The sequence below is a fragment of the Lagopus muta genome, chromosome 4, assembly GCF_023343835.1.
Source record: "Lagopus muta isolate bLagMut1 chromosome 4, bLagMut1 primary, whole genome shotgun sequence".
Classification (NCBI taxonomy): domain Eukaryota; kingdom Metazoa; phylum Chordata; class Aves; order Galliformes; family Phasianidae; genus Lagopus; species Lagopus muta.
The window spans coordinates 19,632,975-19,658,118 of NC_064436.1; the positions used below are offsets into that span (position 1 = coordinate 19,632,975).

At 45.8% G+C, this 25,144-nt stretch overlaps 1 protein-coding gene across 2 annotated transcripts in view; it reads right to left on the minus strand.

The window, feature by feature from the left end:
• Nucleotides 1-24,868, minus strand: part of TET2 (tet methylcytosine dioxygenase 2) — a 69,166-nt gene extending 44,298 nt beyond the window's left edge. The window contains exon 1 of one of the 2 annotated variants that reach the window (XM_048942190.1): nt 24,760-24,868. In XM_048942190.1, the coding sequence (XP_048798147.1) occupies nt 24,760-24,789 (30 nt within the window). In that variant the 5' untranslated portion in view covers nt 24,790-24,868. Of the gene's footprint in view, nt 1-23,501; nt 23,816-24,759 lie in introns of those variants that run through there. The other variant, XM_048942191.1, reaches the window with a different exon arrangement.
• Nucleotides 24,869-25,144: the final 276 nt, after the last annotated feature.

Sequence of the window (25,144 nt, forward strand, 5' to 3'; positions counted from 1 at the left end):
GAGGCTTGGCGGATGTGAAGGGAAGATGAGCAGTCACAGGAACAGAACATGTGGGGCTGCAAAGAACTGAGTGAGGAAAGTGCTGCTCGTGTCCAGATACAGATGCAGTGCTTGATTAGATTAGAGATATCAAATGTCTGGTCTTCTTTGGCCATGGGGAAAAAGGAGTAAGATGAAAGGAAGGATCCCTAAGGAGGGCAGGAACAGATGAGCAAGAATGTGCAGTGGGGAAGGTTAGATATGAAAAAAGAGGTTATGGACACAGTGGAAGAAAAAGCTTACAAAAGCAAGTTCTGAAATAAAGCAGTGACGCTTTACAGCTTATAGAAAGTGAACAGAGCAAGCAAGAGGTGAAACAAAGTTTATATAGCCAAGAAAGGAGACTGTGGAGAAGCAAGACTTTCTGGTTCCTTTCTTTTAATGCCATGTCACAAACAAAAGTATAAGATTTGGCTTTCTGTGGATTACCTATTCTAGACTACTGTGGTGTGACCTAACAGTAACAGTGACAGATGTGACAACGTAAAGGTCTTTGGTGACGACATGACCGAAAATACAGGTGACCCGGGAGAAGAGGTTAGGATGATGTCACTCACCTAGCTAATTTCTAATCACTAGCACAAATTCCCATTCAAAATGATCTAATGGCTTATCCGATACCTTTCCTGTGACCCGTGGAACCAAATCTGTGTCACAGAGTAAGGTCACTATGCTGTCAGCTGGGTGACGAGCCTCGTCTGAGTGTTGACTCGGAATTGCAGACCGTGGGCCGCAGGCCAAGGGATGTTGAGCGTGCCACAGGGTGACGCGCGGTCCCGGCGGGAGGCTTCTAGCCCATCAGCACGCGGCCGTGCGGCCCTGCGCCAATTCATGGAAAGGCAGCCGGGCAGCGCCGAGGGGAGCGGCCGGCCCGTGTACGGATGGGCCCGGTGCCGCACAGGCAGCCGCTGGCACTGGTGCAAGAGGGAGGCAGCCTGTTGGCCGTCCGCGCCCAGCTTTCTAAGGAAGCAAGCGGCGTGCCGGAGATAGCCTGTTTGCTCTGGCCAGAACGTCTGGTGGTTTTGCAAGAGACAGAGCAGCCGAGGGCAGATGTCGCACTGCTGTGGATGGAGTAGCTCCACTGATTTCAGCAGAGCAGTGCCGATTTACGTCTGTAGAGTTTGGGCTTGAGGCCTGAGCGATGGCAGTAGTGCAGTAAGGTTTTTCCATGCTGCACAAGGCTACGGTTCCAGATAGTTCTGGCCCAACATAGACATGAACCTGCTACGGCTAAGATACATTTGCACTGGGTTTGCTTGGATTCCTGTGTTGCTTGGATCAGGTAGCAACCTCATTGCCGCAGTTCCATTCTTCAAACAATGCTGTGACAACCGCACCACACGGGGCCTGCCAGGTTCAGGCAAGGACACAGCGAGTGCGCGTCAGCAGCAGAGCTGCAAATGAGGTAATGTGTTATCAGCAGGCAGGTCAGGGCTCTGTGTATCAGCTCCTGAAGCAGAGGGACTAAAAATAACTTTCTATTGCAAGTACCCATTTCCCGAAGAAAGAAATGCCCTCGTTTAACACCTCCCTCCCCAAACAAACCAGGAATGACTTACAGCAGTGCCTGCCTCCCTCGATACCCTGGGGGTCTGGCTGGATGGCTGCACCAAGTGCTCTGCGTTCCCCTTTGGAGGGTGGCCAGGAATCAAGAGCAGTATTAAGACCCAAGCAGCACCAGCCACATCCCCATCACCTGACGGCTACCACAGATAGTATTACAGCCACCATTCCCTCTCTCAGCAGTGTGTCTGCACAAGTTCGGGGCCAAGCTGCCTCTTGTGCCTCCTGAGCCACATGCACATCACCAGACCAGCACCTGGGTGCTGAACAACTGTCGTGGCAGCTTCCCATGTGGATAGGTGCCATGCACAGATAAGCATTTGGCTCCTGGTATTAATCCACACCTGTACACAGAAGCCAGAGAGGTCTATGCAAATAATAATTCTGCTGTGTGTATTTAAAAAAAAAAAAAAAAAAAAAAGATTAAAAGAAAGAAAAAAAAACACTTTTTGCTAAGAGGTTTACTTTAGGTAAAATGCAGTGGATTTCTAAATAGTTACATTTGAGGGAGCCTACAGGATTGCAGGACAGCACAATGGTGTGAAGAACTGCCTGCTGTCCCTGGTGCTCTGGAGCTAGACTGACTTGATCAGAGGGGAGGACTGCATAGGGGCCAGTTTTTCAAGAGCAGTGGGCAAAAAAAGAAGTTAATCTTGGGTTCTCACATTTATGCATCTTCACAAAAAAGTCTGTTCATCTGATTTCTTTTGGCACCACATTTCACTACCTTGCACATGATGCTTTTATTACTGACCAATTTCTTATTCCCTGTCTCCTCCTAATTATTACCTTACTAGATGTTGAAGTCACTGAGTATGCTAATTCTATCTAATTAGAGTGGCAGATTTACAGCTGTGCTACTACAGGCCAATATAATCTTCTCCTGAAGACACCAAGAACCCTCAGGAGAGTGCAAAAGTTTGCAGTAAGCAAATACACACAACCTCAAATGAAACAAAAGAATTTTTAAAAATACATTAACTAACAGATGTACAAGAAACAAGCCTTCCTGAAACAAATAATCCATGGCCCATGTCCTAGTGACCCAAACTACAGGTATTTTATTAACACATATAAGAAAGGAGCTGAAGTGGCCATTGGGACAGGCAGGCTGAAACTCCTCTGTATTTGCACATTTGCATTAGTTGACTCAGGACTGGGTTGGGTTTTTTTTCTGCCTAGCTACAAAAAGTGCACTGAGGATAAAAAGGACAATTAAGCACCACTGCTGAGCATGTCTCTTTTTCCCATGCTGCACACCCTGGCAACAAATCAATTTTGTCTTTCGCTGTGAGACTTTCTCCCTCGCTGCCTGCTTGGAATTACTCTCCCACAATCCTCCCAAGCAACTTTTTTTTCCCTCTGCAGTTCTTCCTGCCAGTTGCCACTTTAGTAAATAGCACAGAAAAAGCAATAACTTTATTTTTTCCATTCCCTCTAAAGGTTAAATATAGGTGAACGTTTTTTTCTTTATAACAAGTAATTGACATGCATGAGCCAACTTTCTGTTCAGAACATAATTTGTATTCTCAAGAGATCTGTGCGTATTCTTGTTCATATTGCTTCTCCCCTGAAGGGATCTGGGAGGGGGAGGAGAGGGAGAGGCTTTTAAAGTTTGGCTCATAGAAGTTATAGAGAAAGATCTAGGCTTTCAGCTCCATCAGATAAACAGTAATGTAACTGCACGTACAGTACTGCGGCATGTATTGATAGGAAAAGAACAGAGTAAACAAGGGGAAGGGAAGGGGGAAGGTAAGTCAGCAAGCAGAGAAAAAGAGATTATTGCTCAGCACCCAAGGCAGCTCGCTGATAGAACACAAATCATCAGAAACACTGATCCAGAAATTTGGTGGGCTTGCTTTCCTCAATGAAGGTATAATTCTGATGTGATTGTAAAGAAAGCTTTCCAACTAAGTCATATCTGTATGCTTAGGCAGCTCTTGCTTAATCAAATTTAGTGATTTGACTCCAAGATCACTGAAAGCAGATCTACTTCATTCACTCCTGTGGGCTTACAATTAAGTCATAAAAAGCACTGCTTTTAGGGAGTGTGGTGGGGGTGGTTAAGGAGTGTGCTCTTTTATTTCGTTTTCTTTTTCTTTTTTTTTTTTTTTTTGTATGATTCAAGAGACTTCTAATGTGGTTACATCTTCTTGTGAGAAGGTTTTTTTGGAGTTTATGTACAAAAGGAGTGTCAGCATGTACACATTGCCTGCAATGTAGGACAGCAGCAAGGACCCTTGCTTCAGTCAGGGGTGTGGTGGTGCAGTCACACAGCCCCCCCTGCTCCTCCAGCTGCCCACTGCCACCTCGGGCCTTTCATTTCACCCCTGCAGGGTGGAGCTTTGTTTAAAAGCTCCAGCCCCATTGCATATGGGTTTTTCAAGATTAGACAAAGTGATGAACCACACTAGCAGTCAATGTGAAATTGTGTTAAGGAGTCAATATTCACACTTTCACTACAAGGGCAGGTGCTGCCTATCAGAAGTAGCATTCAAAGCTTGTAGCATTCAAATATGTGGTTTTCAGAAGAGTCAGTGGCATATTTCTATGTGAGAAAATGTAATTTACAGACAAAGCTGACACAGGATTATATACCAGTAGCACATTATCATGGCAACTTCAAGGAACTTAGTTAGTGGATGGTCTTCATGCTCCTGAGGTTACAGCACTTTCACATAGCCCCTTACTTTGGCTGCCCACTACACCCGCGCAAAGGCATGCTTGACACACAGATGCCAATCATCTAGTAGAAAAATTGTCCTAAATACTAAATACCAGCAGCTTACCCAGACACAGGCACCTCTCCGGTAGAGTGAAGCTGAAAGAGTACCACGAGGTTATTCTTTCCACTCAAACTTTATTTCAGACAGGTGTGCAAAGGGAACAGCAGAGAGATTTAAATAGAATCTTAAGCAGACTGTAAATTTCCATCTACGCTAGGTCTAATTAAAGCAATGAACACACTCGAGACTGAGAATTTTGTTTAGAGTAATCCCCTTATCAAAATTGTCATGTGCCAGGAAATGTTAGAAGCAGAGTTTCTCATTCCCCGTGTTCTTGAACTGCCGTGTCTGCCATTTAAATGCCACCACTTCTCAACAGCTTTCAGCTTAGCCTACAGAGGTTTCCCACAGCAGCTACTGGCTGGGTGACGAGCCCCTTACTCATACAGGGGATGAGCTCATCCCACAAACAGCTCTGCTGACTGCGATGGGATCACGTTTAGTTATGACTGCACCAACGTCAAATGTTTCCAGCTCCGTGGCACTCATGCAGAACATTATGAGATAATCAACACACTGGTGCTCCCAGGGGTTACAATCATTGGACTTCTTGCAGCTTTTGTGAGAGTGAGTGATAAGCCCATACACAGCAGACAAGTGGCAGTGTGTTACAACTGCAAGCCATGCTAAGTCTGATTATTTTTTTTTTTGTTACCTTTCTACACAGAGCTCTGTGCCTCTTCTGTCTCTTGTATTTACCACAAAAGCAGTATTTGAAGCTCAAAGGTGCAAGGATTTTCTCCACAGTACATTGTCTCACTCAGTCAGGTCCTGAGTTTTGCACCTCCACCAGTACTTGCGTTTACAACCAATTAACAAATTATGCAGGACAATGATTATTCATCTGCTGCTTGTGAATTGCAGGAATGTCTTCAGGCCTCAGCTGTGCAAGGGGCTTCCTTCTAGCAGACTCTGAAATGTGATGTGCATTTGATTCCCCTTACTGTTATCTGTTCCTCCTCAAAAGGCTACACTGTGAGCTGCTTACACAGACACGGTTCAAACCGCATGTGATTGTCCTGAAGTCAAGGGAACTGTATGTGAGATCAACTCATCACTGTGGAAAAAATGCTCCTGATCAGGTTTACAGTTAAGGGAGAGAAAAAGACAAGATGCTTTTCAGAGCAGGGACTGCAATCCTACCCAGGGCAGCAGCCACGGGGTCTGGCAGCAGGTGCTCCAGGATGGGGGAAGCCCTCCTGAGGCCACTGATGCTATATCCACGTGAAGCCACCGGATCACCCGCTCCCCTCGTGGTCCTCCTCCCAGTGGCCTAGGGAATGGTTTCCCTGCCAACATTTGGCTGCCTGCTATGAAACTTTCTTTTTTGAGAACTGCTATGTAATAACCTAAAATAGCATGCCACATCCATCCTGAATGCAGCTGGGCAGAGTTCCTTCATAATATCTGTCATGCCTAAAAATATTCTTGTTATGAAAATAGAGGCAGAGATACTATGTCTGTTATTGTGCTCTGTGCCTGTGTTTAGTGTAAGTGCATGTGGATTAGGTCTGAGGTTGAACTGCTTCATCCATGGAGCATGAATGTTGTACTGAAGAATTACCTAAGGGCTTGATATCAGAGTACTTGTCTGTAGCCCTACTGCACTATCAGTGATCCCAAACCAAAGCAGAGGATATGAAAAGCAGGGCAGGAAACACCCCTCCAGTTTCTTAGCTTGTTCAGCCTCCCCTGCAAAGCAGTGCTATTCAGTGGAAGAGAGGAAAACACAACCAAGCCCTGTGAGGGGGAGTGAAGAGTAATGTTTGAACATTGCCAAGGAAGGACATTAAAAGAGGGCACAAAGTAGGCAAGGTGCACTTTGGCTATGTGTAGAGGATGATGGTGGTGAGGACTGTGGTGACAAAGTAGAAAAGTGAGATGTATTTTAGATCATATGTGGTTTTCCTCCTCCTAAAGTTTTAAGTCAGGAAAAGCCCATAGAGGAATCAGATATGACCGTAGAAAAACAGGTACTGATGAAACAAATTAAGTCTCAGGATAGAGGAAAACCCCATTACTGGAGTGCTTATCACAGCTTTTTTCTTTTTCTTCTTTTTTCTTTCTTCCTTGCTTCCCCATCCTTCCACCCAGATTAGGTGAAGTTAGAGAAGATGCTTTAAAGTGCAGAGGGAAGCAAAAACCACACAAGCACAAACATTTGCTGAGTTTAGGAGAACAGAAAGAAAAAAGAGAAAGGATGAAACAAAGAAAATAACCAAGCTGTCTCCAGTTCCCTCTGAACCTAGTCCAGGTCAGCACCATTGCTGGCTATACCACAAGACCAACAAGATGCCAGATTTTATTAAAGGATGGCTATTTCTCACAAGTGCTATCTTTACATCAGATTACAATGTTTCCATGGTATTTTTACTTTTTTTTTCTTTTTCTTTTTTTTTCATGACTGCTTTGCCACTTTCCTTGCTTCATGGTTCTACAACCAGTATCTCTGTGTATGCACTCAACTTCTGAAAACTACTTAACTTTTCTTGAGGGAAAGCCACGATCACATGAGGCAACACTCTCCTGTCCACTTCTGCACTGAAGAAGCAGTATCCCTTCCCAAAGACTGCCGTTTTCCCTCCCAAATATCCTGCTCTAGTGAAAATTCATAGCTATATATGAAATCAACATTTTTTAAAAGATTTCTAAAGTCTGTATCACAGCCCATAAGATTCTTCAGCACACAGAGAGGAATTTAGGTACTTTCTGGTTTCAAACAGTTTTGGCAGAATAAAGAAAACCAGAAGCAGCAATGAAGAAACAAAATCCTGAAAGTACAGGATGTGTCCTCTATGTTTTAGGCTGCAACATTGTTGGTAGGCAAGGTTAGATATGCAAGGATGAAGTAAACAAAAAGCATGAGGATTGCAAAGTAAATATTTGGGTGTTTTGGCGAACTGTTTGTGGGTGTTTTGTGCTTCTAAATTCGTTTGTGTTAATGTCTGTGTCCAATTCACCTTCCAAAGGAGAGATAACTGCAATGATCTGTCTCCTGCCCACAGTCCTCCCCCATCAATATATTTGCTTATCTCTCTTCTCATGTTTCTTGTTGTTTCAAACAGCTCTTTAGCAAGCCACAAAAATGTCAGCCATCCAGCTAGCTCTAAGAGGCACCCAGCTGAAGTAAATACTCCACGCAGGCATACTGTCTTCCTTTTCCATTTCTTGGTTAGTCTTCTTTGGGCCTGCTACATGGAAATTGAGAGCTTTTAAAATGTTCAGTGAGACCACGTGCTACAGAAACTATTGCTTTCCCAGCACTGTGTTTCTATAGCAACCGTCTTATTAAAGCACTGCAGCCATCTGCTTTAAATATTAACTTCACAAGACCATCAGGACTAGCTTAAAACAATATCACATATTCATTAAACATTAAAACAAGAAACAAAAGAAGAGAATGACAGGAGAGAGCTTTTTCCTGTTCCTTCTATCTAATCTTTGGAAAAAAACACAACACTGGTTTGCTTGCTTTAGATAATTTAACAGTTTGTGCCACTGCTTTAGAAATAACTGTTTAAGCGACCGCACTAGCTGCTGGTGACACAAACTACAACTTTCTGGGTGCTGCAAAAACCAACAACTGATGAAAACAGCTTCTTGGGGTAGGTGGTCACTTTGAGCATGCTTACCCTAATAACAGAGTTTCGTTGCCCTGCTTTGGCAGCAGTACTCTCCCAAGTGCTGTGGCAAAGTCTTTAGAGGAAGGAGCACAGAGGGGAATAGCCAGCAGCAGCTGAGAGGCACCACACTGGAGCAAGCACTGTTTTATTGTTGTCTCTAAAGGACAGATGCTTGGAGGAAGGTATGAATGGTAAAGGGTTCTATCACCTGCAGCTCACAGCTCCCAAAGCGTGCCTAGGAGTGAGAGCCTAGATGCTGCCCTAATTCATCGAAATGCCTGCCACTTCAGAGGAACCTGAATCAGTAACAGCAGGGTCCTTGGATTGTGCACACTAGATCATACTTGCTTCCTTTCACTAGTTTGAAAAATGTCAGTTTTTACTTCTCCAAATACTCTCTTCCTTCAAAATGTAACAGCACAGCTGAAGGGAGAGCTCTGCTAGCTCTCTTGCTGCTCGTGCATGGCACCCAGAGATCACCCTCATGTTATTTTTGCTGGGCTCCACTTGCTCCTCCCTAGTTCCCTGCTGCCCATGTTGAGGCCCGTACCCAGAACAGGCTCTTGTAATCAAAGCAGTGATGCATGAGAACGTGCAGAATGCGCCAGTTTCATCTGAAAGTTTCACTGGACCAAAAAGAGGAGAATCCAGATCTATCCACTGCAAAACCACAGACCTCTGGCACTTGAGCAAAAGAAAAAAATCTTTTCTAGTGCTCAGGTTCTCCAAAATACGCTTCTATCTCCATTCAGTATAGCATAATGAAACCATACCTAACACTGTGATTAAGAACCATCAGCTTAATGTAAAATCATCTGTTTTTCCCATCTCTCTTTACTGGTGCCCTGTAGTGTAAGCATTCAGCTGCTCTCAGTACTGCCTAGATCATAGAATCACAGAATAGCCCAATCTGGAAGGGATCCATAAATATCATCGAGGCCAACTCCAATTCCCAACTAAGAATAAACAATATGAACAAGTAAAGCTATCACTGGAAGGATTTGGTCTTAATGAGAGAATTCAGGGGAGGAGGTTTGGTTGAAGTAATATATCCATCAAGACAATCTATCAGTTTGTGGCAAAGATACAATGCCCATGAAGGTGTTTGATGTCACAAGGACTGAAGGAGAACGATAAAAGGGGTAGGAATGACCCTGAAGTAAGGCTATGGGTATGGCACAAACTGAACTGAAAAGGATGAGAAAAAGAGGTTGCTGGAAGACAAGAGTGCATCTGACCACCTAATGCCTGATAGAGGCTGGGACCCTCTTAGAGCAGTGTAACAAAACAACCCATTCGTTTGGCTTCCAGCGTATACAGTGTTACCCCCTTATCATGAGTCTTATCACTGGCCAGCTTCTTCATTTTAAGTCCGCAGGAGGGAGTTAGATAGTCTTCTGCGAGAGAGCTCTTTGCTATGCATGAAATAGCAGCAATGAAGGTAATGAAGACGTGGTCTTTGCTCAAGAAATGTACAGCCTAGTGAGTCAACAGACCCTAACAAAAGTGCATAATGCACATTTTGCAATTCATCCTGTGTTCATTTCCTCCTACTTGATGACAGAGTTTATCTGCTGTCACAAGGTAATCTCTTTTCTGAAGTTCTGGGGTTTCATGTGTTGTTAATTCAGGGGCAGTATCTCAAGAGGCAGGAACAGTGGTGAGTGCAGACACTGAGTCAGAAACTACCTGGGTAGCTGTTCTGGGAGTTACAGTGGATATCAAGCTGGACAGCTGATGTCAAAGACTTCTGAGAAAAAAGACAATTTTTGTCCGGACTATGGTCCCATTTCTGCGCCTTTGTCAGGCATAAAGTTACTTGTCTTCTCAGCCTTGGCACAGCCTCAGCTGGAATGTTGTATCTGTCCAGAAAGAAGAAAGTTGATCAAAAAAAGGAGACTTGGAATAATAAAGGATCTCTGCTAGTAGAGGTCTTCAAGATGAAATTGTCCAAGTATTTATCAAAAGCCAGAGATTTACGATTCATCTGGCTTGGGGGAAAGGAGAAGGATTAAATGGCCTTTTCCTTGGCTATTTCATACACCTTTTGGGATGTTTTTTTTTTTTGTTGTTGTTGTTTTTAAGCAGTTCTGGAAAGCATTTTGTGCCTGTGGTTTGTGCTGAGCAGATACTCTGCAGGTTTGTCGATGTTCCTACCTTGCCTTCAAATGCTACAGGCAGTTGTTAACATAACTTAATGTATTGGCCAACAGATGTCCTGTGTATTCTCCTCTGCATGTGCAAAAATAATAAGCTGTTGGTCTGCTAAGGAACTCTGTGCGGCTGAGAAAACAACTAGTAAAGGAAACAGAGGGAAAATGTGGTCCCTTTCTGCCCTCCTGGGTCAAGGAGTCCTCCTTTTGCTCCATCTGGTGCTGCAAATTTTGATAGAGTAATTCAGATCCCATCCAAGATTCCCAGCTCCCATCCCAGTAAGAGATATTAATGGAAAACCCCTGCAGTAAATACCACAGGTGTTCTTTCATCTCTTTTCCATATTCTCTTCGTTTTTGGTAGACTGGCTTTGCTGGTGATAGGGAAGAGGAGCTTGGCAGAAAGTTATAATATGGGCAAGAATCTCTCATACACACCCACGGCAGAGGAAGCTGTGGCTGGTAGTAGTTGTTTGTTTCACTGAGGAATTCTCTTCCCATAACTATGGACTGACATGATTATCAATCGGTGAATGCTCTACATATAAGAAAAATTACAGTCCTGAGACTGTTCCCTGGCAGCTGGGCAAAATTCTTTACTAAGAATTGCACCTATGCATCTGAAGGCATAATTAAATTTTAGGTGTGCCTTTTGCTGAACTTGTTAAACAAGATTTCCATTACTTTTTTACCTAGAGGACAAACTCATGACAGAGTCTGTATTTATTTTGAGATACTCATCTAAACTGACACAGTGGTGGTTACTCACCCTGTAGCATACAATGGCAAATTTTACAGTATTCTTTTACCCCTGCCTCCAACTTGAAAGTACTGAATAAAATAATCTTCATCGTAAGCAGCATTTCTTTCATTATATTTTCTTCATTGAAAGAGGGTCTTATAATTTAAGAAAATATCATTAATGGCAATAGCAAGAAGGCTCTGTGAGTCAAAGATGCACTAGATGCATCATTTGTGTATCCGTATAGCTCTCCCCCTGGTGAAGTCAAATGTTCTGATAAAGCCCACAGCCATCACAAATATTAATAAACTAGTCCTTGTAAACCTCGATGCTTTCTGATTCAGAACATCTTGAAAAATGCTTCAGGACTTCTGGAGAAAGACTCCAGAAGATGTACTATGATGTACCCAGAAAAAACCTATACATATTTAGAGGTTTTACTGAGGAGGCTGGGTCTCCTTTCTCTGAGACTGCCTATACTCATACAGATTCATTGTAAGGTGGATTTTCTTTCCTCAGGCAGAAAATATGCAACAAAAAACTCTTAAAATAGTAACACGCCAGTGACCTGTTTTTAGTACTTTCATGTATATTTCTAGATCCATTGTACATGCTGTAATGAACATCATAATGATCATTCAGAAGTTTAGCAGAGAAAAGTCATCAATAACTGGCAGAAATGCATTTGCTCACATGCTGAATGCAACATTCAGCTAGCTAGGAGATGGGAAAAAGCAAGTGCTGAGCCAGGGCCAGAGCTGTAGAGCACTTCACCTGCACTGGTGAGAGCTACTGGAGTGCATGAAAGGAGCTAGTGACCAGCCCAGAGCGGGCATGCTTTGGCCTCTTTGCTTTATGTTGTCTAAATAACAAAAAATATCTGCAGTGGCTTTGATGACTAATGCAGAGCTGCTATGGGTATGGATGGAAAAGGTGAAGACTCTGGGCTGGCTTTATACTTGCAGAAGCTGCATTCAGTGACGGCATTGAAGCATATTGGAGAAGAGCACCAAGAAGCTCATAGTGTGTCTTTCCTAAGGGCTCTGCCATTACGATATTTACAAACACCAAAATGTATCATAGTAACAAGTATAAAATAGAACTATGATCTTTCTACTATCTTTCTACCTCAGAAAGGTCAACCATTCTGCCTGGGAAGAAAAAAACCAAACGACCCTTCAGCATTTAGTAGGCTTTTGTAAAGCTGGGAGTAAGTTGTTTGATTCCAAAAGTAGAAATCGGAAGTTATTTATTAATAAACATGGGTTATTTTTGCTAGTTTAGTAGCTTTTTTCAAGAAAGCTGTGTTCACCTTTGGCAACCATTCACAGTTGTATAGCCTGTCTTTCTCCACATACATGTTTTTCTGAAAGAACTTCAAGAGCACTGGAGCCTGTCAACAACAAATTGTCTGACTACATACTTCCATTTTACGATAAATTGCTAACTTCTGGAAAAAAACTGCTATAAACTAATTGGGAGTATAATACAAACTTCTTTGAAGAACATCAAGGATAAGGAAAAGACAAATCGATTTTATTTTTTAATAAGCAATATATCCGGCAGTGTTTAAGAAAGTACATATGGAAAAGAAATGAGGACATCTGGCAGTGGAGTGTAATGCCTGGTTTGCTAGAGGGACATTTCAGCTATGCATTTCTCTTTCAAGGCCTGTGCCAAAAATCAAGTCAGCCTTGCAGTGGCATTTACATTTTGTAGAAAGTGTGTCACTTGAAACTACTAAGCCACCTTTTTCCTAAACAGACAATCGATTCCCAACTGCAAAGCATTCATTAGTGCCTGAGTGCAAGTGTTAATAAAGGAATAGAAGTGGAACTGTCAATCAGGAACAAACATTCAAGCAGTGTTCTTTTATTTTAGCCATAGTAAGCCAGTTTTGCACTTCCTTACCACTGAAATTACTTTCTGAGTCAGTTCGGCAAAGAAACAAACTTACGGTGCCGAAGAACACAGTCGCTTCTATCCTCGAGTCTCTGAATCACTTGCTTGCTCCTGCTAGCTAATAGTAACTATTTTTAGTTTATGGCGGAAACTTTTCTCATGGTGGCAATGATATTTCAAAACAATTTGGAAGCAAAATCGTCTGTGTGTGTGGCGTGTGTGCAGAGGCTGTGCTCGGTACACACGCCTTGCTGCTCGCTGCTGGCGCCAGCAGGCCGGGTCAGCCTCACGCAGGCCATGCGGCATTTGCTGGCTCTTTCCTCACCGCCGTAAGACTTCTGGGGTCATGTTTGTAAACACTGGAACCACGTGCGTCAGCACGTGGCGAAGCATCAAAACCGGCCAGGGCGCCAGGCGGAGAGGCAAACCTTGGCGCCGGATCGATGTCGCTGAGCCGACTTGCGCCAACTCTCTTGCGCCAACTCGCTGACCAGCACGCTGCCCTCGCGGCCACGTGGGATGGGCTGGTGGGTTGGCAGGAGGGCATAGCGGGAACCTTCTCCCTGTGTGTGGCACAGGTGGGCCTGCGCTAGCGTTGGTGCTGTCAAGGCACGTTCCTTTGCTTGGCGGTGAGCAAATGGCAGGGCTTTGAAACATTCTCACGGCAAACAAAACTCATTTCTGCCCGCGGTGAAACTGAGGGACCGGCGTGGTCCCTCAACACAATGCAAAACTATGGCTGTTAGGGAAGAGAATTGTATAGGGGCACGTTGCCAATGTTTCTGAAATGACTTCAAGGACAGATAACCGAGACGTCGTGTCTGTAATAGCTTTTTGCTGGCTTTGCACCAATGAAACTAAGACCGTGTTTCAGGCATTTGGGGAAGTAACTCCTAAATTATTCCTGTTTATCAGCAGAGGTTGCACAAAGCCAGATACGGCCAGCACAAACAAAAGTCATGAGTCTTTCATTTCCTCTTCGGGAGAAATTAGCAGATACAATTCCCAAGGGATACGGAAAGTTTCATCTCTCCCTGGCCGCACACTTCACGTGCTTGGAGTAGAACCAGACAGGAGGGGGAACAGCCTGTGGCAGATGTCCCTCCCTCCTCTACCGTTCTGTTTCAAGCGCAGCTGTAAGTCTTGTTTGCTTTGACCTTTGCTGGGAGAGCTGAGAATAGGACAAAGAGTTAAAGTGTTACCAGTCCCTGCTGAGTTTGCACTTCTCAGGCCGGCAAGGCAGCGGCGGCTGCGAGCGGGCAAGTGTGCAGCACTGCAAAGGGGGCCGGGAGGGAGCGAAACAAAAGGGGAAGAACAAATAGTGCACGCCCTGAAACACAACAGGGGAACCGGTGTGGAAAAATGTCTATCTTTGAAGAGAACAGGCTTTTCTGTTTGTTTCTCTCTGTGTGTTCTATCTGGTTATCTGAACTCAAGGTACAGTAGATACATGAGTCCTTGAACTCTGAACACATGAGGAGAGAAGCAAAAAGTAAGTCAATACATTTCAGCTGAGCCTGGAAATAAGCATGCTTTGTCTCTGTGTGACCCAGCTATGGGAGGCCATTTAATACCGCAACGCACAGCTGTCCAAACCTCTTTCTTGCTGAATGCCATTGGCCTGCAAAAACAAAGCAAAGCCAAGCAGTCCTCTCCTAAGGATACCGCAACTGTGGGTTCAAACACCGGCTGCTCTGAGCACCTTGCATTTTGTCAAGACTTGTCCCTTCAGTCTGGAGGGAAAGGGGTCCCAGGCTCGTTAAGTGGAAGAAGAAAAGGCACTCATTCATTTCCTTTCTGAAACTCTGCCCTACTGTGTTACCCAATTCCTGAGCAACGTCTCTGGAAAGCAGAAAAGTACCTTCCTCACTGTTGCATGTGCGTCTAGCTAGCGCTCTCCAGCGCTACTACTCTATCGAGCAATAAAGTTTCTATTTTTGACTCACTGTGGACAACCTTGCTCTAAGACATCGGACTTAAACGTAAAATGAGCAAACCCAAAGGCACCAGTGGCCTCCATCAGAGCTGCATTTTGCTGTCGCTGCTGCAGGCGAGAAATGGGTTGGCACATGGTGCGCCGCGGCAGTGAGGCCCAGCCGTGTGGCACCTTCCAGCCTGTCACAGTGTTTGTAAACACCGCCACCACGTGCGTGAGCCACGTGGGACCCGGCTGACAAACCTCAAAACTGCCGGAGGATGAGAGAGAACTGGGGGAGTGAGCAGGCAACCCCCAGTGCTAACTCCCCATCTTTCTGTGGGGTGGCGTGCTACACGGCTGGATCTGTAAACATGGTGGGGAAAATTTGTGTTTCATGGTCAACTGCTTCTGTCAGCATCCACGGGAATGCTGCCGAGCTAAATTACCCATCGGATTTTATTTCCAAAAGCACTTCATCATGGCTCATATCATGAGTCTCTGAAGGCACTGAAATTCTCCGGGGCAGGCTCCTGGCTCAGTGTGCTATGGACCAAAATGGGGAGCTTGAGCTTTGGCTGCTCACGGCAAAGAATTCCCAATGACCAAAGGACAGCATTACAATTTACCATCTTCAATTCAAGGCTGCTGCATGGAAAGTTCCAAATGCTCTTAGGGTTGTGTCACCAACGCAGTTCTGTGCAGAGAGGCTTTCTGGCAGCAAATTACATTTGTGTTTTGTTTTTTTTTTAATTCTTCTTTGAGCTCCTCTACCAAGTATGATGTCAGTGTGAGGTTTCATGAACCCTGACGAACCATTAGTTGATAAAGCAGATCAAAACAGGACTCATGTGGTAGGTTGGGGCTGGCATATAGGACAGTTTGCAGACTGTGGGAAATCCTGCGTGAATGAATAGGAGGATCAAGGGTATTAAAGGTTAATGGGAGTTACTGGAGTACCTACTTACTGAAATGGCTTTACACAACTCCATCCCACACACTGCAATTAACCGATGCAACATACTATTTTTAATTATAAATTAGCTCATTGTGAGATTCTGCTTGTTTGTTTGGAAGTGCATGGAAACATCTGCAGCACCAGTGAGGCTGCTAACACCCTTCTCTGCACCCTTTCTCACTTCAGTCAGGGGTTTCACAGGACAAAGCACTGCACAAAAGCAGTCCTCTTTCCTGAGGAGATGAATGAAGTTCTCAAGGTACAATTTGCTGGGTTGTGCAGGACAAATGCTGCTGCTTTAAAGGTTCTGAGGCCTGGCCAGCAAAACAAACAAACAAACCAACAACAGAAGAAAAACACCAAAACTAAAAAAACTGAATGTGTTGTCAATTAACAGAAAATGTTACTGAAAAACAGATTCTGAAGAAAGTGAAAAGCCGCTTGTTTCTGATTCGAGTTTCTGTTTCTTAGAATTGATACTTCTGTTATCTTAGTAAGCAGAGAAAACTATCTGTAAAGCTCTGAATGAGCAGGAAGGAGGGTATCATGGGTAGAGCACTGGGGCATAGGAGATACCGGTTCACTTCCCAGCTGCACCACAGCTTTCCTGTATGTCTTTTAGGTTTTCTTCTAAAGTACTGAAATGAATGGCTCCAGCAGAGTTTGTACCACGTTTTGTGAGCTTTGGCTCTCAGTTGTTGCTTATTAATTTTACACACTTTCTTCATGCATGTTTTGCCTTCTCATTAATATTACCCCAGCAAAAAGACTGCTGCAGTGCTAGGTTAGGGACTTCTCTTCATACTCACGCACAGAGCAGGTAACAATAGCAGCTTAGCTTTATTTACTGCAAATATTTAGGCTTTTGGAAGGCAGCTGTCTGCTTCTGCTTTGCTTTATAAACAAATGACATTCTGACATCCTGACATTCTGGCCCTCGTGCACTGCCAGGCTTCCTTTTTCTGTCGCTGCCTCCTTCATCAAGTTAAGCCACTTTTGTTCCCTTTTGCTGCTTATGTTTGTACAGCCCTGAGTGCAGTGGGACTCTGTTTTGTGGCCGGGATATGAGGTGCCTCCTAATGCACAATAATTAATTTCACTCTATCCGCTCTCCCTGTATTTTGAAGCATCAGATTTGCCATCCCAAATGCAACTCATGCTGCAGCTTGTCCAACAAAGCACCTCCAAGCAGCCAGTAGCAGTTGCTTCAAGAAAAAACAGCTGTTCAGTAGGTAGTTACACATTCACCCTTCCAGAAGCAGAACTTCTTTTCACCCCATCAGTTAGGGTATGTATTTTCTAGGAAACGTGTTAACTTTCAAATGCTTTGGAAACGTTTATTTTTAAACACTAATAAATAAATAAATCCATCTCTATATACACTTTCCCATCCAATTCCTTCCCCTTACCACCAAAAGGGTGCATAGTACCCCCAGACTTTTTTTGTAGTTGCTACAGTGCAGGGAGATACTCCTGCCACTGTATCTGCATAGGGCAACTGTTACAGCTCTGCAAAGCACAGGGGCTGCCATCAGTTCACAGGATCACAAGTCAGCTGACAACACCGGGGGTGGGGGAAGAAAAAAGCCACCTGTACCTAACATATTGTCAACTGCACAACACAAACACAGTGGAAAATTGCATAAGAAGATGTAGTTTCCTCTACCTAACCTCTTCCACTTCTCAGGCACTACATGTAATAATGGAGAGAAAGGAAATGCATCAGCAGAGTTCTTAGTCTTCCCACTTCTTTCTCGCACTTTCAAAAGGTTCTTCTGTGCAACAAGAACTACGCAGAAGCGGAAAAGCTCAGGTCTAGACTTTTTTAAAAGGCATAAATGCTCCATGGAAAGAACGGAGAGTGGCACAAAAACAGTGAAAAGCTGAAAGACCATTTTTCTCTTTTGTGCATTTTTCATGTTTATAAATACCAAGAGTGCACTGCCCTCTTTGCTCAGTGTTTTCAGTTGCTCCTGCAAACTGACTGTGTGAAATGTGGACTCACTAGCACTGATTTTTTTTCTCTCCAAAATGTCTGCCAGGAGATACAGAGGGGTTAAATCCAGCCTTTCCTCCAGCTTTCATATGTTCTCTTTCCAGGGTGAACTGCACTCTTTTTATTAAGCCATACATTCACTTTAAGCTTCATGGAAATCTTTCATATGTGTGAACTTTAGTGATTTTGGCCACTCCAACTTTCCTGCAGCAGCTCAATCTCCTTGTTTTACCAGGTCAGTAATGCTGCTTTTGCACAGGAGGAAATATGCAGTTGTTCTTTTCTCCTTTCTGCTTACATAAGAACAAAAAGAGTTGTATGTCCTCTGACAAGCATAAAAACTAGATAACTGCAAAGTACGTGACTTCAGACACAAGTGAAGGAGCACCGAGAGAACAAACAAAAAAAAAATGAAACAAGTATCAGGAGCACAAGGGTGAGTGCTGTGTGAACACTTGTGTATAGTGCAAAGGAACGAATAGGGAGGGAGGTGATTAAAGGACACTGAAGTTGAGGGCAAAACTCCAGAGTCAACATCAGGAACAGGGGTAATGTTTGCCCTTTGATCCCTGTAGCAGCACTAAAAGTGGCAAGAGGAGGAACAAGTAATGCAAACTCAGAAATGCCTTTTCCATATATTCTCTTATCTGTTCTCTATTTTGGCTCGCTGCCTTCTGCTAGCACAGTGGCTGCAAAAGTAATGGCAAGTGTGGGTCAAAAAAGTCAGAGAAGAAAACAAAAGAAGGTGAAGAGCTTGGTGAAATAAAAGCACATCCTGGATGTGACACAAACCATTGTGCCCAGCAAAGAAGAGGACTGAACAGAAAGAAACCAGTGGAGCGTAGTAACAAAATACGCTGATCATAATCAACGCTTGTGTGAAATGAAGCAACTCGTGCAAACATAAAACTAATGTCAAAAGTCACATGTGTCACAAGTGCACTGGCCTTCAAACTCTGTTGTATGATAGTGAATGCCATGACATGTAGACAAATTCAGAATAAGGAAGAGATGGCTTGTACCAACCTATCTGTATGGAAAAGAAACAGCTCTTGGGATACGTTTTGCAAAGGGAGTGACGTACTCTATATGCCCTCCCAAGCGCTCGCTGCAAACCTGCACAAGTCAGTGTGAAAAATGTGCACAGGATGTGACACAGTGCACATGGCACAGGTGTGAATAGTCTCCAATCAGAACCTGTCAGACAGCTTTGGCTAGGGCCACAGGAGATGGTACCAGGAATATTGCCAGCTGGATGCTTCTGGACAATGAGATGCATTTTTGTCTGTGCTTCCTGAAGCCGTCTTGCAAGACAGCCCTGATAATTACCAACACTTTAAAACAAAAACATCCCTGCAGATTGGTGGCATGATTCTTTTGGTTGAGCAAGTGCCGAAATCTCCACTGAGCTTCTTATGTCTAATGGAGATCTCAGACTTGCCTTGCAGTGGTATTGGCTTTTGTAATAGCGACACCTCTTTGTGTCAACACATCTCATTAAGTAATAAAGACTTTCAGCTATTTGCTTTTACTTGTAAAATTAGTAGCATTCACTATTTCTTATTCATTTTTTTCAAGAGGAAAAAAAAAAAGCGCTACTACTTGAGCAGGCAGGGAGTCATGCCTAATTAATGAAAAAATGGATTAACAACTTACAGTGGGACTCATGTACCGCTAAGACCTGTTTGTCCTGAGAGCTTTTGGGGATGGATTCCTCATAAGCTTCTGAAAAGGGAAGGGAGAGGAATCATTTGAAACCTTTGTAACAGTTCCCTTAACCATGTCTGATACTCTGGGTCAGCCCATTCCAACGTGTTCAAGTGCAGGGCAAAACGGGGGCATTGGAGAAGGGAGCCAACAACCTAGAATGGAACACAGAGGCAGCAAGCCCAGCCAAAAAAAAAGCCAGCTATGATGTTTTCTTAAGCTCCGCACGCTGGATTTCTTCCCCTTGCTCCCATGAGGAGCGGGGATGTTCCTAGAACTCCGGGCTGCGTCAGGGCAGCTGCCCAGGATGCTGGGACACTGTTTGTAAACACTCAGCCACGTGCACGCAGCCGCGTGGAGCCATTGCCGACCTCAGCACCTACCCACTGGGTACGCTGCAGCGTCACTGCACTGGCGCCAAATCCTTCCCCAACGTGACAGGACTTGGAGCAGCTTGTGCCAGGATACTTGGAAGACAGAGCTTGGGCTCTTCATGCGTTGTTAGGGGGAAGATTAAGCAGAAGAATTGCTTACATTTTAGTCATCAAAATGTAAAATTCAAGACAGTGTAGCTCATGAAAAGTAAAGAATGCGAAGTTGTTGGAATACGTTAGAGGTCAGAAGTGATGCTATAAAACACATGAGGGTATTTCATGTTGCTTAAATTGCATCATCATAATTAACTAGAAAATGCCCAAGGTACTGCCCTGTGCCTGTGGAAGGGGTTTCCAATGGGTACCTTGTGGTTATTGAGTTATTCTTGGTTATGTTAACTCACTGCTTTGCTCCCTCATTTGGGAGGAACACAAACACTTTTCTTAATACAACATGCTTTCTATGAAGTCAGTTTCCCTTTTCATTTCTTTTTCTACAACTAAGAAAAAGAAAACAAACAAAAATCAGATTCTCATCCAGAACCATAGAGGCTTTTTCATAGTTCCATCTCGATAGCAAAGCTTGGAAAGTTTCTCTGGCAAGTGGAATCATACAGATTGTGGAAGCACTAGCCTTTACCTCATCATGGAATTCTTACTTGTTTCAGCATTTAGATACATTTCTGAAGAAACAGACCTTTTATATACTAGTAGCGGGAGAAACTATCTTAAAAGCCATGCTTTACTTGGTTAGGAAAACTCAGCATTTCCATCCTGTCTTGTTCGGTTCAAGTATAAGATAAGTCTGTTCTTCTACAGACTGCAATAGAAATGCTGCATGTATTTTATTTATTTTTAGACAAGGTTGGCTTGTTGCTTGTTTCTAGAGGCACAAACGCAACAAGAATTAGGTCAAACTGAAGCCTCAATGCTACAAGCCTTTATTTATTTGTGGGAATAATCCTATTGGAGTTTCTCATCGTATGTATGCTATAAGGCAACAACACTCCAACTTGGCACACCCCCACCCCCCAGAAACTCAGGCTTTGAAGGAGAGCCTGAATTCTCTTTGGGTTGCCGAGATGATTCAGCTTTTTAGAAGGTGTTTGACAGAGATGAACAAGCATCCACGAAAAGGCAGCCAGCAATTCAAATCTTTAAGTCTTTTAATTGTTAACCTGTTTTTCAAAGCACAGCAACTCTTTCTGGTGCCACCAGATTTACAATCCTTTAGTATCAACAACTAGTAGTGCTTTCTGATGCTTACCAGGCAGGACATTTTTGTTCCTTTGTTTCATGAGCATGCGAAAGATGTGGATGAAGTTAGCTGCTAGCTATTCCTATGCATCCAGCCTTGGTTTTCTCTACCTTCTGTCAGCCCCTGCTACGTAGCACGAGACATACTCCCAGTACTCTAATCCAAACAACTTTTCAGGTCAGTCATCAGCTGTCCTTGGGATTAGTCCAGCTGATGCTGGAGCTTCACCGTTTTATTCCTTAACCCCTCCATCTCCGCCTCCACACACTGAGCAATTCCTTGAGAAATGGGTGGTTGTTTTTTTCCTCTCCATTTTTAAGAGGCTTGTCTGCCCTCAGGGAAGGCAGAAGTGATTTCCTTTCAATGGGTGACTGAGATGATTACTCATGGTACTTTCCATTTCTAACACTTTATTGCCTAGGATATAGGGACAAGCTATGCAAATTGCACACGCAATCAGTGACGATCTGAAAGCATACCAGCTTGAACCGTGGCAACTTGTTACTAGTTACTTGTTCAGTGTTTAAAAGGATACATTTCCTACAGAATATCATTACATGAGTAAGAAGGCACTCACTGCCTTACGGAGAATGAGATGGGAAAAATGCTGCAAGTGTGATTGATTCATATAATTCCCTTTTTGGCTCTCAGCCATGATGCAGTCGCATGCTTTATCTCTATTCAGACTACAGCTTTTAAAAAAAATAAAACATGAATCATAGTACATCCCACTCCATTTCAGAACCAGCACGCTGCCTTTCAAAGTGATGTCACAATGCTCACTGCTGCTGGCTGACTGCCTGAGCAGCAATCTGAGAGCTGGACTAAACAAATACTGTATATTATTTGGCAAAATCATTTGTGGTTGTGTTCCCCAGCACTGTTTCCAAGATAACCACCAACTCTACTTGAAACTTGGCAACTTTGTCCCACCGCGCTCAGGCTCCAGTTGTGAAGCTGGCTCACAAAGGCTGCTACCACGCTTCCAGCTCCTGTGCGGTGCTCCACGAGTGAGGCAGGAGGCTCACCCTGATAAGCCAGGTCTGACAGCTCCTTTGAAATTCCACCATGAAAAGCAGACAACGCAAAAACCACCATCTCTTGTTTCTACAGGAGCCCAATACCTACAAGTCAGAACGAAACGGAGCAGGTGATTTAAAGCTCAGCCATGCTCTGTAAGAAGCACTCTGCTGGGTCGGTAACATCACTGCAACCCAAACTCCACAATTTTTTCAACATACAAACAGCGGATTTGTTTCAAAGCATGTGGTTTTTCCTTCAGAGCCACTTGGCCATTGCTAACCTAGAAAAGAACCGTATGGGACACCGGATCCCAGAACATCTGAAACACGCGGGATAAAAGAACGGTCCCTCCTGGTGCCGGCAGCAGCCAGAGAGCCTCCTGACTCTGCGTGCAGAAACCCAAACATTGACAGCCTCCCACTTCTGTTACCCAACGCAGTGCTGGTGCCAGCACGAGACCTTGGAAGTCTGTCTGTCATAATACAGCTCCTCAGTGGGCACACTGTTTGTGTTCTTTAAACAGCGTTGACACACCAAAGTCTACGACCATGCACTCTGCATCAAAACAATCCCAGTCTCCCTGGCAAACAGCCAGGAACCAGTGATACCAAAGCCCCAGTTAAAAACCTTACCACCAGCAGTGATAGCTCAGCGAACTCAGGAGCCCCAGTGCCTCCTGTTCAACCTTTTCTTCTTTTGGGTACTTGTTAACCCATTCTCATCAGGCAAAGCTAGACCGGTTTCTGGGGTCCCTGGAAGCATTTGCAAAGCTTCTCAGCATCACTCCCCAGAACAATACAGAACTATTCCCTATGAAACGTGACTTCTGAGTTCTTCATTTTGGTGAGCAGCAGCTTAGTCCCAGTACTCAACACTCAACTTTTTACATCTTTGCCCGTCCTTTCTTCTCTTCCCAACACCAGATTTACATCCCTCCTGGATGTACTGGTAGGGCTCACACTGTGCTTTCCACAGCACTAAGGAAAGGAGTCAGAATAATGCCCCACAGTGATTTATTTACGTTGGTTCCAAAGGGCTTTTTCTACAGGAAGAAATGCAAGACACCTATATTCATTTTTAGTGCTAACAGCAACAGGAGCCCTTGCCTTGCTGGATTTAGCAGCATTTTGGGGACAAAACAGAAACAAGCACAATGCAAACAACACAACTTTTGAGCAGAGTGAGAAATGCACAAAACTGTCTTTAACACAGATGTAGCAAAATAGCATTGATGTTTTGTATGGAGTTTTATTTGAGTCTTTAGAAAAGCACCAAGGACTCAGCACCAGAGAACCAGAGCCTGGGAGGCGTTGGAAGGCAGCACAGCTCGGTGCCGCCTGTCTGAGAGGGAAAGAGCTGAAAGAGGCAGTGTTCTGCACCACAGTCTATCAAAACCTGTTGCACGACTGCTCTTAGTCATCACGCGCAAATGGTGAACTGTATATAAACAGCACAGGCTTACCTTGACGTGGAGTGGAGAGAGGAGGCAGGTTTTGAGGCAACGAGGAAAAGAAAAGCCCCTAGAAACCCAACACGCGCACACCAAGAACGCGAGACGTTTGGGAAAAGCGGGGGCAGCCCGAAGGACGGGAGCTAAGGCGGCCAACACGCACCGCTTAGGCAAATCGCCCCGGCTCCCGGAGATAAGGAAGGATGATTTACAGCCCCAGAGCGCAAGGCTCTCCCGACTGGACGCCCGCGGCCACCCCGAGCGCGTCCCGTCCCGCGCGTACCTCACAGCCGCGGGGAAAGCGGCCGCCGCTGAGGATACGCGCAGCCCCGTCGCAGCCTGCCGTCAGCACGCGAGCGGCACGGCCTCGCCAGACGGCAAACGACCCCCGCTGACCCGCTTTTACCGGGGCAGCCTCTCCGCCGCTCCGAAAGTCCTCAGTGCCGCGTTACGAGCGCCACGGGGAGCGCGGCGCGGCGCCGCTCTCACCGCCGCCCGCGTGCGTGGAAACAAGCGCGTGTGAGCGGCGCGGTGCGGCACGCTGCCTCTCGCATCGCCCTCCCAAAAGGGAAACCGCCCCGCAGTGGGGCGAGCGGCTGTGCCCCAATCCCGGGCGCCGCTGCGAAGGCGGCCGCGGGGCACCGCGCTGTCACCCGCCGGTGGAAGGGCTGAAGGAGGGGGGCACGGCCCCGCGCGTGGAGGTTGCACGGAGGAAGAAAAAAAAGGAAAAGAGGAAAAAAAACCCAAAAAAAAACAGAAAAGGGAAAGAAAAAAGGGAAGGCCCGGCGGCCAGCCTCACGCGCTCACGCACACACACGCACACTCACACGCTCCTCTCGCCCCCGGCCCCGGTTTCGTTTCCCCTGCCCTCCGCCGCCCCCCCGGCCCCGCTCCCCCCTCCTCTTCTCGTCCCCGCGGGGCTGCGCCCGCCTTTGTGTCCGCCGGGGCCGAGGAGCGGCACAAAGCCGGCCCCGACGCCCCCCCGCCGGCAGCCCGCAGCCCCCGAGCCGCGCCGAACCCCCGGGGGCAGCGTCGCCCCGCGCCCCCCGCTCACACAAAAGGCGGGGACGGCGCGGCGGGCCGAAGCCGGGGCCCGGCGGGGCGGAGTGGGGGGCCCCGCCGCTTCTGTCAGCCGTCAGCCATGTTGGGGGGCCGCGGCGCCCACCCACCCGCAGGCGCGCGGCGCGACCCCCGCCGCCCCCCCCGCCCTTCTCCGGGGAGCCGCGGGGCAACCGGCGAGAGCCGCCGGCGGCGGGGGTGCCGCTCTGACCTCCGCCGCGTCCCTCAGCCTTGCCGACATCCAGCACGCACAGCCGGGCGCCGCGCTCCCCGCTCCTACAGGGCCGCCATCTTGCTTCCTTCTGCTCCTTGACGAAAGCGGCCGGGCCCCCGCATCAATATGCACGCGGCGCCCTGACGTCGGCGCCCGCCCCGCGCTCCGCGCCGCCCCGCGCCGCACCCCCGCGCCCCGACCCCGCGCAGCCCGAGCGCCCCCGGCCCCCGCCCGCCAAGCGCCGCCGCCGTGGAGCCGCTCTGCACTGTTTTTCGAAACCCCTTTTGCTGCTTTTTTTTTCTTTCATTTTCTTTTTTTTTTCTTTTTCTTTCTTTCCCTTACCCCCTTTTTTTCTTCTTTTTCCCTCTTCCCCATAAATCAG